Raw genomic sequence first — 15000 nt, forward strand, 5'->3', positions numbered from 1 at the left:
AAAAAAAAAAAAAAAAAAAAAAAAAAAAAAAAGAGAGAGAGAGAGAGAGAGGGCTGGTGTGTAGCTCAGGGGTAGAAAACTTATGCCTGCAGCCCTGGTTTCCATCCCCAGAACAAAAAAAAATATATAAAATATTTAAATATATATATATGCCACTCTTAGCAAGGTTCATGAAAACAGACAGAGGGTCAGATCTGGCCTGCAGGCCACAGTTTGCCAAATCCTGCACTTAGCCAAACTTAAGGGCTACCAGTGTTTCTAAAAGCCTAATGTTCTTTCATTCTGTACTAATCCTGTGTGCCTCACTGGGTCAGCACACCAGTTGTTCTTGTGGGGGAGCCTGGATTGACTCACCCGAATTCAACCTGCAATGTCATGCCATTTTTCAGATGCAGTTAAGGCTGCCCCTGTCAATGGGAATAGAGTAAATAAACCACGCACACAGATAGCCAGGGATGGCAAGACTTCAATTTTGCCTTGCTTTGCTTAGGAACCTTTCATTGGAAGTTTTTCTACCATTAAATATTTAAATGTGCCAAATAGAAAAATCTATCCATGCTTCATGACACATCTAACCAATCAGCTCCATACATAGCTAGGAAAATAAACACTGCAGCCAGTGCACTAGTGGCTCTGTGGTCCTAATAGACTTCCCATCAAGACAGCCCAGAAATTACTGAGTTCAAGACAAGCTGATAGTGTTTGAAATTCATCTTTTGCTACAATTACCAGGTAAGGTGTTGAAATAAATAGGGCCAAGCTTGGTACCATTCTTAGATGGGAGATTATCCAAAAACAACATGGCATGAATACTCCAATATTGCATGAAGGGAAGCTGGGGCACAGATAATCCACAGTTACTCCTGTTTCGATGGAGAATGCATTACGTGATTGTTTTCTGCAGCAGCTTTCCCTTCATAATTAAACCTTGCTTAGGCCAATATTAAAACAGGTCTGCGTGCCTTGTATTCTTGTGGATGGAGCAATATGAACAAGGAGACTAGGGAGAAGCCGTTAGGAGGTGGGGCCCAGGCAGGACAATGAGGACAGCATTGCTCATAGTAAGCATCATAAAAAGCCCTTGTGATATGGATGCCAATCAAAGAGAGCTTCAGAGAGCACCAGATCATGGGGGATCTTGACACTTTGCTGGTCATAGCCTATGACACCCCAAATAAACTCTGGATCATTTTGAAGAAAGGACAGGATGATCAATCTCAATGCAATCCCTTGGTTTTGACTATAAGATTTTTAGTCTGTTAGAGAAATTTTGTTTTGGGTTTCTAAGGAATTCTGCTAATCTCTCCTCTGCAATTACCCTTTGCAAAATTCTCCAAATTTGTGGATTCTGTATGAACAGATTCAGCCACCAGAAGATCAAAACTATTTGAAAACAATTTTTCATCTGTACTGAACATGTGCATACTTTTTCTCATTATTCCCTAAACAATACAACAATTATTTACATGATATTTACATTGTGTTAGGTATTATGCATAATTTAGAGATGATTTAAAATAAACAGGAGCATGTGCGTAGATTATATGTAATCTATGATATATGATGACATTTTATATAAGGGACTTGGGCATCTGTGGATTTTGGCACTGGGGTGGTCCTGGTACCAATTTCCCCACCAATATAGAGAGATGACTGTGTTTTTAAAGCTACATAAGAACTTCTGAAGGGTTTTTGAAATCACATTTTTCAAGAAAGGTAAATAGTTTGGAAAGGGAAAGGGATTCCAGAATGGCCTCAGGGGCATTGGGAAGCTATGAGACCCCTCCCAACAGCTAAGGGGACTTGGGTAATGTTTGGTGTGGGGGTGGGTCTTAGAGTGCTGTCAATACCAAGGGCTGGCCCTACTCCTTCAGGTCACTGAAAATGATCAATCTTTGAAGATAGTCTCTATATTCAAGGAAAAGCAGTGGCCTTGAAACCTCAGCCTTTCATCTTCTTCCACCTACTCCAGCACCAGGTCATTTCTCTGCTACCTCCACCCCCTTCTCCGCCACCCTCCTTGTTTCCAGTCACCTTTAGTACCAGATTTTAATTAAAAGTGTTAAGGTAACTTTAGGAACAACAACAACAACAACAACAAAATACAGAAGTTGGTTGCAGTAACCACAAGAAATATGAAAAATACATATTGAAATGATTTGTCCAAGGATTTGATATATACCCACCACAAACTATGCTTACAACCCCTGCCCCCACCCCCACCCCCCAAAAATGGAAGAGACTTTTAAAGTCTAGATTACTACCATTGGGAATACTTAAATTAAGGGAAAGAAAGTTCCCAACCAAGCCTAGAAGTGAAGATAGTTATGTTCTCTCAAACAGCTGACTGAGATGTTACGTGTCATAGATTAATGCAGATTGCCATGTGGAGGTGTGGCCCACGTGAAAAGCTAGGGACATGTACACAGATGAGCTCTCTTAGCTTATTCACATCTGAACCACCTCTGAGAAATCCCACAAGTGCAAGGGCCCCACCGATACAGTTCACCTCCTCCGAATGGCCACGCCACGGAAATAAAAAGTGAACAGCAAGTATAATTACGAGTGCTCATTTAGTCAATAAATTGTTTATGAATTTGAAAAATTAGTCTCTGTAATCCCAGGAAGGGAGTCTCCCTGTCTCCCAGGGCACTGTTGAGATTTAGATCTGCAAAGAGGGCTTTGGGAGGAACCGACAATGGGCCCCCTGGAGATTTCTACTGAGATAATTAAGCTGCAGCAGAGTCACCAGGGTAGAAGTGGCCCCGCATGGATGCCATCTGGATTCCCAGGGCCTCCACACTCATGGCACACAGCTCTGCATCGTGACCAGGACTTGAGAGACTTCCCTGAGAGAATTTAGGATGTCCTCTGTCTTCGAGTGATAGCATTTCAGGGCCAGAACAAGGCTCGTAATCCTTTCCAGGTAAGCCAATTAGAGTCAGTGAGGCAGGTGTGGCCAGAGGCAGACCCTGCAGGACAATGTCCCCCACCCCCAATTCCCTGCTGCTCTTCTCATCTGGAACGGAGGACTCCAGAACTCCCTAACAGTTGCAGGCTGGCATCACCTTCATTGTCATACTTGGGGCTGGAGAAACCAGTTTGGTATTCAATATCTGTCCCAATTCTGATCAGAGCTCCCCACTGGCCCGTTTATTTTTCTATTGAGAGTCAGCAAGAGATGACACCATAGTTGGGCTTCTGGTGAGGTGGCAGCAACAAGGTTACAATAACCTGGCCCCATAAGCAAATAAAAGTGAATGCTTGCTAGGTGTGGCAGCACATGCCTGTGATCCCTGTGGCTGGGGAGGCTGAAACAGGAGGATCACAAGTTTGAGGTCAGCCTCAAGAACTTAGTGAGGCCCTAAACAACTTAGCAAGACCCTGTCTCAAAATAAAAATTAGAAAGGGATGAGAATGTGGCTCAGTGGTTAAACACCTCTAGATTCAAACCTAGCAACAACAACAACAACAACAAATGAATGTATATATAGTATTTACTTTGTGCTAATAAATTCATGTAGGTTAGTTTGATTCTTATAAATTCTATGAGATAGGTACTATTATGTCCCCTCCTTTACAGATGAGGAAACTGAGGTACAGAGATGGCAAAGATATTTGCTCAACTTTCACTGCTTTTAGAAAGTGGCAGAGCTGGGACTTGATCTTGACTTGATGGGTTTTAGCCTCGGTGTTCTTAAATTCTACACTAGGATTGGTCTAGGGCCACTGACAGTGAACTATTCCCCAGAGCATTTTTTATTTTTAAGATTTCAAGGTGATGTCTGTATCTAAAGTAATGTTTACTAGCCAGAAACAGTGTGCCCTTCATCCCAGCAACTCAGAAGGCTGAGGCAGGAGGATGGCAAGTTCAAGGCCAGCCTGGGCAATTTAGCAAAATGACCCCTCATGGGATCATTTTAACCAATAAGCGCTACTGAAAAAGCCACTCAAGAAATCCAGCATCTGAGAACAAATTTGTAGAGCAAACAAAAAAAGTTCCACTGGGTTGCCCATGAGACACAGTCACCAAACTGGCTCAGCCATATATACCAGGACTTCTGCCCACGGTTTAGCAACTGTAACTATCCCTCGGAGTAGCACAGGCCAGAAGCACATTAAGGAGGGAGCTAAAATGATCAGGGGCAGCCCACTTACTGTATGAGATTAGGCTTTTAAAAAGGATTAGAGCTCCTTAATCTGGAGAGATGAAGATTAAGGGGCAGTAATGATCAAAGTCTATGAAATCAGAAAGGAAATGGAGAATATGGCCACAACCCCATCCACAAATCCCAGGATATTATAACAAGGGATATCCCTGTGGAGTTCCAGGGGAATCACTTCAAGAGCCATAAAAAGAAGGTACTATTTTCACAGCAGGTAATAAATTTAGAGAATTATTATCTTGAGGAGTGGTATATTCTGAGAACAGGGTTAAGTGTAAAAAAAGGTTTAAACAAACCCACGAGTGATAAAACCATAATGACCCAACACTGGAGGCTAGGAACATTCTGGATATATTTGAAAACCAGTCAATCAACGATGGATACTAGTCTCTCCCCAAATGCTCCCTGCCAGGGCTAATATGGAGCTGGGAGGGGACCACTGCTCTGACCACCTCTCTCCTTACTGTCTTCAGCTATGTTGCTCATAAATACTTGGAACAGGGCTCATGTATATTCTTGGGTCTATTTTTAAAATGTATATCAGGAAATCTTAGGAACCTGGTACAATAGAACCAACTCATTCTTCAGAGGAAGGTTTTCTGTGTTCTTTTTTTTTCTTTCTTTCTTCCTTCCTTTAAAAAAAAAAAAATTCCTTGCCAGGGTCTTTGTCCTTGATCCCCATATAAAAATATGAACTCACTCCCTTAACTATACTTCCAAACTAAAATCTTATATTGTACTCAGACACTTTATAAAACATGCTCCAATAGTTAGGGGATTAAAACTGGTTAAACTCTCTACTGGGGAAGCTTCTCATCCCACACTAACACAGAATAATTAATTCAAATTTAAGGGGAAATTAAACATACCAATTATGTAGTACCCATCACAGCCCAAGATATTAAGCTCTAAAATTGACGACGGTTATTGTAGGAGCCAGAACACCTGAACAGAATCTGCAGCTCTGGTAAATATATAGAATAAAACTGGGGAGAGGGGAATCTTTCAGTTCTTTTCTGAAACAGCCAAGAGTTGATTAGATATCTCCTAGTAGTGTGGAGATTGGGGAGGCTATGGCAGCAGGAAGAGGGGGCTGTGGATTTTGGTAGAGGGTAGAGAGGAGAGGAAGATGCCATTTAGAGAAAAGGAACCTTCAGAGGACTCTAGCCTGCACAGCAAGGCATAATGGATGTTGCCCATACTCACATTTTAAACTGCTCTCAGAAAATTGGTAAAATCTGGCCATGTGCAGGAGCCAATAAAGAAGGAAAGAGGGAGTGGGAGAAAGAGGTGGGGATGGAGGAGAAAGGCAGAAACAACATCCGACACCATCATCAGCCAAGTACCTATCACTTGGTACATTTTCAAATTGCAAGTTTTTGAAAACCTGAGTCCTGAGTGGTGGGGAGCTATTCAAAGTCACTGTTCATGTGGGAAATGGAAACGTAGGAGAGGTGGAGAGGGCCAGTGATAGGCTCAGGGTAGAGAGCACAGACTTCAGAGTGATTTGGGCAAGAAAACTGGGACATCTGGAGTTCAGAAGTCGAGGAAAAATGGGGGAAGAACTAGGAAGATGAATACATGATCATCAGGCACACAAAAGAACGGAGCAAAAGGAAGGCTGGATTTGGGCACTCGCGTCTGGCAAGGAGGCCAGCAGCAGGGCTAATGAAGCATTTTCGGTGTGGGACGTTTGCCAGCGCAACAAAGAAGATGTGCTTGGGCTCTGCAGATGTGCCAGGGCCCCCAGAGCAAAATAATGACATAATCACCATCAGTGTCACAGACCAGACTGTACACAAGGTGACAGGGGAGGGGAAGCCTGTAATACACACGCAGGGAGGACTTGCCATGGCCCACAACGGCTGCGGCCCTGAGGGCTGGGGTGCCTGCCCGCGGCCCCACCCCCGACAGACCTGGGATCTATGTCTTCAAGCCCCAGGTGAGGCGACTGCTCATCTCTGTTGGGTGTTCGACCCAATTCCAGCTACTCTTAACGAGGCCACAGAAATGGGAAGAGCTTCAGAGGGATCTGCACTGGATGGTTAGGGGCTGAAGAAAGCCGAGCGAGGAGAGAGGGGGCCACAGGGAGTTTCTGTGAGTCCAACTCGCCAGTCTTTGCAACTGCCATGAACTGGACCCTCGCCACGTGCTTTTTTAAGGGTGCCAACGTTTCTTTTATACTGTACGGAAATGCAAGCAATATTTTGGGGAGCCTGGGTGGGTGGGGGAGGGGACACAAATGAGCAATAAATGGGCCACCTCAAAAGGAGCGCAGAAGCAATGGCAAGGCTTGAGACAGCCGCCCCTGCTCATTTTAAACAAGGTCTCCCAGCAGGGCCCGTCACCTGCCCATGCCTTTTCCTCAGTAAGGTGGGTGTGTTAGTACAGCTGTCTGGCTTTTAAGTGACTTTTGTCAGTTTGAAAGTGAAAGTCTGTTTGAGGAGCTGAAAGAACAATAGCTCCGGAGCCCGGAAGAAGAGCTCCAAGCACAAAGGACTTGGCTACACTAGTGTCCCTTTTCATTGCTTCTCATGAAAGATTCATAAGAATAACTTTAATTTTTTATGACCCCCTTTTTGGTATGACTATATTAGTTGTGTCAACTTCCACATTCAGGTTCTCTTTAAATACCAAAAGGTCTGTTGTGAAATTGTTTTCAAAGAGCACTGGGGACAGAGTCGATTGTGGCCATCCTGCTGGTCCCTCCTCCAAAAGAAATCGCTATCAGGGACACAGATTTCCTTTAAATAGGGTTCCCTTCAGCCTTGAAGCTGCCATGAGCAGAGACAGGGCAGTTATTTTAAACCTTACTAATTTGCCAGTTCAACTGCTCCTCGGAAGAATGATTATATTTGTTTTTCTTGGCTTCACCCTATTTAACCCATACAGTAGTATAATGATCATTAATAGACAATCCTCCTTTCCCGATACTTCTCCAGTGGCTGTCTCCACACTGTATCTTTATTTTGTGTCTCAGCCAAAAAAAATGGGAGGGGGTGGGGGGTGGGGGACAGATTGTATTTGTTTTATGTCATTACCAAATATTATTGAAGATTGGTTTAAGGCAATCCTTGAAGGCAAAACCATAATCTACTTTGAAGAATTGAACTCTGATGCTTCACCAAATCGAATCTTTGCAAAAAATATTTCCTGTTGCAAATTTACATTGATGGATTGAGGGGAAATGAGTGATCATGAACATTTCTGCCCTATGAATGACAAAGAACCAAACAGCTAAAGTTACATACCATCTTGGGGTGGGGGTGGGGTTGGGGTTGGAAGGAATGAGAAAATTTGATTTAAAATGTTATCTGCCACTGCCAAAAGAGACCTGCAACTTCCAGCAAGCTTTGGTTTTGCTAAATAAGTTGGTTGAATCCAGATGAAATAAACAGGCTCAATTTCAATAGGTTGTTCAAACTTCTTCAGACATTTAATCCGGGATGGGCTGAACACAATGATCACATCCCCCTGAAAGCTCTAGCCACCAGCAGCGGCTTCCAGAAGGGAACTTGTGCTCTCTCTCCTATTGATAACCCTTTGTGGGACGAAGAAAAAGAGGCCAGGCAAGGAGAGCTGAATGTCAGACAATAGACATCGCTCCACACACTGCTTCTGAACTTTCCTCATCTCTGAAGGACAATTAATTATGAAGGCCTTAGGGGTAGGTCGAAGCAAGGGAAAACCCACTGTGGTCCCAGCACCCCAGCCGCCGCCTCTGTGTTTGCTAAATGCTTCGCCTGTTGGGGTACAGCCACCGAGAGAGCCAATAGATCATTGGGGGGGGGGGGGGGGGGGGGGGGGGGGGGGGGGGGGGGGGGGGGGGGGGGGGGGGGNGGGAGGTGAGGGAGGAAAGCAAAAGATTTTTTTGTGTGTGCGCCTGCCCTTGTATAATTCTATTCTCACTGTGAACTCATCCATACACAAAACACAAGGACAATTTTTTTTTTTTTTAAAGAGAGAAAAGCCACAGGGTAGGTTACAGTCAGAAACGGGCTCTCCAGTGGTGTGTTAAAAAGGATGGTCTTTTCACCAAATCATTTCACAGAGGCAAAACAGACAAACACAAAGAGTTGAGACTTTTTCTCCTACATTAAATGGAGTAACTGATAAGGTCAGACATATGATACCTAAAGACACGAATCTGTGAACTCTTGAAGTCAAAGGGCCTCTCTGTGCCGAGGAACAATCTTTCAAAGGAAATAGATCATAGAACTCCACTGAACCCCCTTTAAACTTTATGAAGCAGGAGGAGAAAAAGCTCTAAGTAGGGAAGCTTGACAGAAGAGCCTTGAACTATTTTCTGAAGGAAAGATGAGACCCTCCCTAGGCTGCCACAAAACATCTTTTTTTTTTTTTCTAAAGGCTCCTCTGAACTTTGATATGTGCCAAGACACTGCTATTGAAAGCTGTATAATTATGTGCTATAGCCACTGTAGAAAATGCTTTGTTCACCCCAACAAAGGACAATAAGCAAAGTAAAGCGACATTACGCTGTATCTTTTTCTTTAAGAATGTTGAGAAAGGTCATGGAATGCTATAACTAATAAAGCTGTTGAGTAAGGAGGTTTTAAAGTTGATCTTACTGTGCTTGAATGTAACCCAATGACAAAAAAGACACAGGGAGCTAAAAATGCAATGACATTACCAAATAGATGATAAATCAATGGGCCCGCTTCATTATACTGATGAACACCTTGAATCTCAAAAGGACAGCGGTAAAGAAATGGAGCCTCGTGCTGCTCAGGGTGCTCTCTCCCCCCAACCCCCAGTCCCACTCCCAGCCTGCTGCTGCTGGTCCTGTCCTCTCCTTCAATTCCAGGCAATCATTCTGCTCAAGGAATATGTTCCCAGACAGCCATGTGTGTACATATATTTAGAGAACATTCATTTAGTCTCTTAAAAGATCAATTTGGCTTGTCAATGGTGGGACTGGCAAGGGAAGAAATGGTAAGTGTTCCTTTTCCTCCTCACCACCCACTAAGAGTGCGTTGTGTGATCATTTAAACGGCTCAGCAGCTTCGAGGCCAAAAGACAGCAACAGCAGTAAAAGGTTTTCACTCATGTGCCAGTTTGCCAAATGATCACTCATATTTAAGTATCTATTTGGAGCAGAGGGAAGCGCTTCCTAAATCCACCTGTCCTCATTCTTCTTTAAAGAGATGACAATGTGAATGAAAGACTTCCAAATATATTAAATCTTCTTAAACATGGGCGTGGTTGAAAGTGGAGTGGGCTGGCAAGAGGAGCATGTTGAGGGGAACAGGTTGAGTGAGCACATGCGTTGGTGGGTGCAGGGGAGCCCAGACGGGATGCCTCTCTTATTTTCTGTGATCAAGAAGAAAGTGAGAAAATGCACCCATGTAGAGGTCCGCAGAAGTACCCCTTCTTGCCTATGCCACCTAGAAAAACGTCAAACCCACTAGGCTCTGTGATGGAGCCCCTGCTATGGAGCCCCTGCTCGGTAAGATGCTATTTCTATCAGGACCTTAGGAAATGGCATTTACAAAGCCAGTAAGGAATGAATCAAGTTCCCCATCCTATTTTATTTCTGAAGCTTACACTCAAGACACCTAGGCCTTTAGTGGGGGCAAAGGAGATTAGTCACTCTTCCTGGAACTTAGACTCCGACTACAGGTAAATGACTAGCCACCGAGGGACCCAAGAGGGACCCTGCTTTGCTTTGGGGGGGGGGTACAGTTACCTCATGGTATCCCAGACTGAGAAAATGTGCTCCATGCACCCCAATGAAGGTATCTATTGCACCCTTCTCAACATACACTCAACTGTTTCCCCAAACCCTTAACCTCTGGATCATTCTACCTCTTTTAACTGCCCCATAGGAAGTGGCCAGCCTGGTTAATGCTGTCAAACCTAAGGTCTTTGGGCTCCTTCAACAGTGCAACGAATCTTGTGAGTTACACACATCAGTTGCCTTAGTTGAGAGTTTCTTGCAAAACAGGTAAACTGGCTGCACCATTATTACCTTCCTTCCCGGCTACAGTTGTGACAGAGGGGAAAAAAAAAAAAGCAATAAAATCCAACTCATATGCCCCTAAAGTAAGAAGTATCAATTTGATTTAAAAACTGGGAAGGAATGCCAAACCTGCTTTCCCTCCCCATAAAAAAAAAAAAAAAGAAAAAAAAATTTTTTTGGAAGCTCTTCAAAGTGAAGTGAGAATGAAGCATGGAAATATATACCATAACACCTGGAAAGACAAATTTATTGTTGCCAATCTCATTAAACTCGAGAGGCAGGAGTGAAAGATGCAGCCCGTAATGGAACACCCCTTCCCTGAACACCTTTGCAAACTCATGTTCAGCAGTGAGCCACCCCCATCCTGTGCAATGTAGCCAACTTGCCTCCTTTTAGCACAAACGAAAAGGGTAGTCCGTTTTTTGTTTCCCCTTTGGTGTCTTCTTCCACATCCCCTGGGTCATCTCAAGCTCTCACCACCCTAAGTCTGGATGCCGTGCCAAGAATCTTGGCAATTGTGTAAACTGATACAAAAGACAGAGCAAGCTCTCCTGTCACTTAGAAGGTCCTGACTCATAAAGGCCAGGAAATGCAGGGTCCAGAAGAGGAGAGAGATGCAAGCCACTCCTTCTTTGCCAGCGATAAACCTTCCCCATCTGCTTTATTTTCCTATAGGCCAGGGGTCAGCAACCCCTCCAGCCCAGAGGGCCATCAGCAGCAGGGACCAGAGGGGGATGGTGCTGAGCAGTGACAGAGGTGCCACAGAAAGTCAAGACACAAGCTGAGAGGAAGCAGAAAGCTGAGAAGAGACAAGGAGGACAGAAGAGAAAGAAAAAGTTCTGGTGAAGGAGGAAAAATCAGATTCTCCTCAAACCTCTTCTCTCTTCCCACCTTTATTGGTTCTACCCATTTCGAACAACTTCAAAACAGAGCTCAGGGGTAGAGTGCTTGCCTAGCAAAAAGCCCTGGTTTCCATTCCCAGGACTGCAAAAAACAAATGGTAAGGCTTTAGGCAGGTTGAAATGTTTCTATTAGTGTCTATGTCCTTATTATTGCCCACATTAAATAAGTTACTATTGTTGAAATGCTGTAAGGAATGCCAGGGACATTAGTAAACACTCAGTAAATGTTAGCTATTTTATAATTGCTATAAATAACTGATTGAGAAACTTAAAAACACAATTCATACAATATTTTGTTATTTGACCAGCTAATAATACTCAGGAGGGTTAATCTATTCCTTTGCACTGACTGGTTCTTTGGTCATTGTGTAAACATGACTTCAGTCTCTCTACCACATTTGGTCTCTGCTTAAAATTAAAACACACACACACACACACACACACACACAAAAAAACAAGGTATACAAGTCTCCACTCTACCATCCTCTTCACTTGCCTTACTGAAATTATGGGCTCATTTACCTTGATCTGAAGGGGAGAAACAGCAATGCAAAAGTAGAACAGCACACACGCTATCAGTCGAGGTATTCAGCTCGAGGTGCCTGTACTACTTTTGGCTCGCAGCCATGGCCCATGCTGGTGGAGCTACAGTGATAAGAACGGTGGCTTTTTAAGCATCTCACTTAAGAAGTGACCTCCATGCTCAAAGGCACAGAAAAGAAGGGATCCTCTTATCAGAAGCATTTTTAGTAAATGTGCTAAACTGAGTACTAAAGTAAAAACTATATGGTGATCGTGGGCTTCTATGTGGTGGTGCATCTGCATGTGAGTGTACGTATGTGAGAGCTTGTGCATGGAGCAGACAGGGCACCATCCATGTTCCTGAGTCTTCCTTCCAACGTTTCTGGAAAGAGCCTGGTTTTTAGCAAAGGAGGAATTTAGGCCCAGAATAGTCCAATAACTTGCCCAAAGTCACGTGAGAAGTGACAAAATTCCTGCCCAGGCCTCATGCTCCTTGCAGTGAAGCAGTCTTAAAATAGACACTGCAGATAAAGGAGAGGTGGCCTGGCTGGAAGTGGATATGATTCACAAAGGGAGAAATATCAGATGTTAATCATATTAAAGGAGGATTTAGATGATGCTAAATGGAGCAGCTTGTTGGGTATCTCTTGATGCCATTGTCCCCTGTTTGTGTCATTTTGGTCCTTGTGCTGAGAGTAAGGGATTAAATTCCAACCAGGTAAGGTTTAAACAACCCCCACAAATCCTAATGTGCACTTTAAGGATTTGCTCCCTTGAGTACGTTATACAGCAGAAATGCAGAAATCATCTCATGAATCTTGGTCAAATCTTTTATGAAGCTTGATCTGTGCTTGCAGGTGAATATTTATGTCATAATATAATATAAATAATTCACTAGCACACAGTAGAAGTCTCTTAGCTTAAGGTTTAGATCAATAGACTTATCAGAAAGCGGTGGGGTGGGGAATAAAGCTCTTAATAAGATCTCTTTAAAATGTTTAGCCATAATCATGTTCTTCAGCTGTAGAAGAAATGTGCTTGTATTCTGTCATTATAGTAAAACATCTCTCGGTTACAACTGAGACTTGAAAGAGAGAGGTTTTAGGATAGTGAATCAGCACTCCAAGAGTCACTAATTTTAATGTGTTCAGCGAAAGAAAAACTTCATTGACAACATGTTTGGCAAGAAATATATTGGCTTTGGACAGAAAAGATACAGTGGTAACTTGCAGTATAATCATTTATACTTTCAAGGAAAAACTATGACTTCCCCATTGCTAAGTCTGCATACTTAGTTTTCTTTCTTTTCTTTCTCTCTCTTTCTTTTCTTCCTTCCTTCCTTCCTCCCTCCCTCTCTCTTTCCCTCCTTTCTTCCTTTCTTTCCTACTAGGGATTGAACCCAGGGGTGTTTTATCACTGAGCTACATCCCCAGCCTTTTTTACTCTGAAAAAGTTTCTTGTGAAATGCTGAGGCTGGCCTTGAACTGTGATCCTCCTTCCTCAGCCTTCCTAATTGCTGAGATCACAGGTGTGTGCCATCTTCCCAGCATACTTGGTTCTTTATAAGCCACCATAACTGATGTGCACTTCCCAGAACTAAGGAGAAGAGCTGAAAAGGAATGGGCAAGCAGAGAGGGTACTGGTGATCAGTTCCCTTTATTGACAAGGCCAAATTGAGGTGTTCTCTTTGCTTTGAAATTAATAACATCCTGGATATTTCTAGTGATCTGTCTATAATGGGAAAGCAAGAATATTAACATAAGGTTCCTTAAGAGCAGATATGAAAAATTTCTATCTTTAGAATAGCACAGCATTTAGCCAGGATGATAGAAGAAATGAACCAATTTTGTCAAGCCACAGCCCATCCACTCTCCTAATTGAGGGTTCGACCTGCAGAACCCTTGTCACATTCCCATCTCCAACCATTGTCACTTCAGCCTGCAGGGCTCAGCAAAATGCCTTTGTGAGTACTGGGAGATTTGCTGGTGTTGTCTCATAGATAGTCATCACGTGGTGGTGAACACTGTTTGCTGAGGCACCGCATTAGCCCATAAAGAAATGCCTTACTCATAGCTACACATCTTTCATTGTTGCAAGGGTACGGCTTCCTAGAATTGTCTATATTGCTTTGTTTGTATCCAGAATGTGCATGTTGTAGATCTATCCAAGACAGTACAGGAGCATATGAGCAAAGAGCAACATGTTTTTATAAAGGTATACATAGGCAAAATAAAACACATGATCCGCTCCTCCCAAAACAACAGAAACAAATAAAACCAAAAAGGGATGTCGATGGATCTCTTCTGATATGTATTTGGTAAATTCTCATACCAAGGCCTCCATTAATAAAATCAATTAAAGTTAGAAACCATGGAATTACTCCCCTGTCAACATTTCTAGACTTTTTCTGAAAACAACTTTTGTAGCTATCATTGCACAAAACATGCATCAGCTCAACTGACATCCCAGAAGATAAATATGAAAAAGCTTATTGGAACAGGGGCCTCTTCTCTGGAAGAGGTATTTGCTCCTTACTGCTCTTTCCTTTGGACTGTTCAGTTCACTTTTCTGGGGCCAGGTGGGTCTTTCATATAAGCTAAAGAGCCAGAGGAAGGGAATGGAAATGGTAGAGGGGCAACTCCCCATGGTTCTGATGGTAAGCTCTGCATTGTGGCTGCGCCTGTCACTCTACCAGTCCATGGTCTTGTAACAAACTAGTACCAAACAGATTTGGGAACATTTCTTAAAAAAAAAAAAAAATTAAAGTAAAAGGAGATGACCAAAAAATGTAGATTAGTTCCTACCTCAAAGTCATTTGCTTTATTGTAGTGCATGTTCAGAGCCCTGTACAGCTCACAGTCTCTGGTTATAGACAGCTCCTCCGTACTGGTGACCCCATCGTTGATGGCTTGACGTGCATACTTCTCCATCTGAATGTAGTAGAACTCACGGAAATTGCTGAACCACTTGATGAGCTGAGAGGTAATGCATCTGTTGAACTGTTAAATTTAAACGTTGAAAAGGATAAGAATATTGCCATTTTTGTTCATTTGTTTTTTTACGTATTTGAAACAGTTTCAAAGTTCCCCTCCACCCTGTTACCTGGAAAAGCGTGTATTTAATTCTACCAAAATGTAGCAAAAAAGAAATAACCTTTTTTTTTCAGAATATCATAAAACGTTCCAGCGATGGAAATCACATTACTGACCCTTCACATTTCAAACGGAAAACTCAAGTTCTAAATCAGATTTTTCTTAAGCTTAGCATCTTTTAAGGAAAACATGATTCTTCATCTCTCAGAAGCACAACTGCTTTTGTATACTCTTCTTTTGTGTACATGGGACTGGGGATTGAACCCAGGGGCACTCTACCCCTAACTGCAATCCCAGTCCATTTTATTTTGAGACAGTTGCTCAGGCTGACCTGGAAT

The 15000-nt window shown here is 42.9% G+C and overlaps 1 protein-coding gene across 7 annotated transcripts in view; it reads right to left on the reverse strand.

Annotated features, from left to right (window-relative positions):
* Prox1 (prospero homeobox 1) overlaps nucleotides 1–15000 on the reverse strand; it is a 60733-nt gene that overhangs the window by 17171 nt on the left and 28562 nt on the right. For all 7 annotated transcript variants that reach the window (XM_048809397.1, XM_048809395.1, XM_015483650.2 and 4 more), the window contains exon 4: nucleotides 14375–14569. In XM_048809397.1, the coding sequence (XP_048665354.1) occupies nucleotides 14375–14569 (195 nt within the window). The remainder of the gene's footprint in view (nucleotides 1–14374; nucleotides 14570–15000) is intronic.

This window comes from Marmota marmota, unplaced genomic scaffold (assembly GCF_001458135.2).
Source record: "Marmota marmota marmota unplaced genomic scaffold, marMar, whole genome shotgun sequence".
NCBI lineage: Eukaryota > Metazoa > Chordata > Mammalia > Rodentia > Sciuridae > Marmota > Marmota marmota.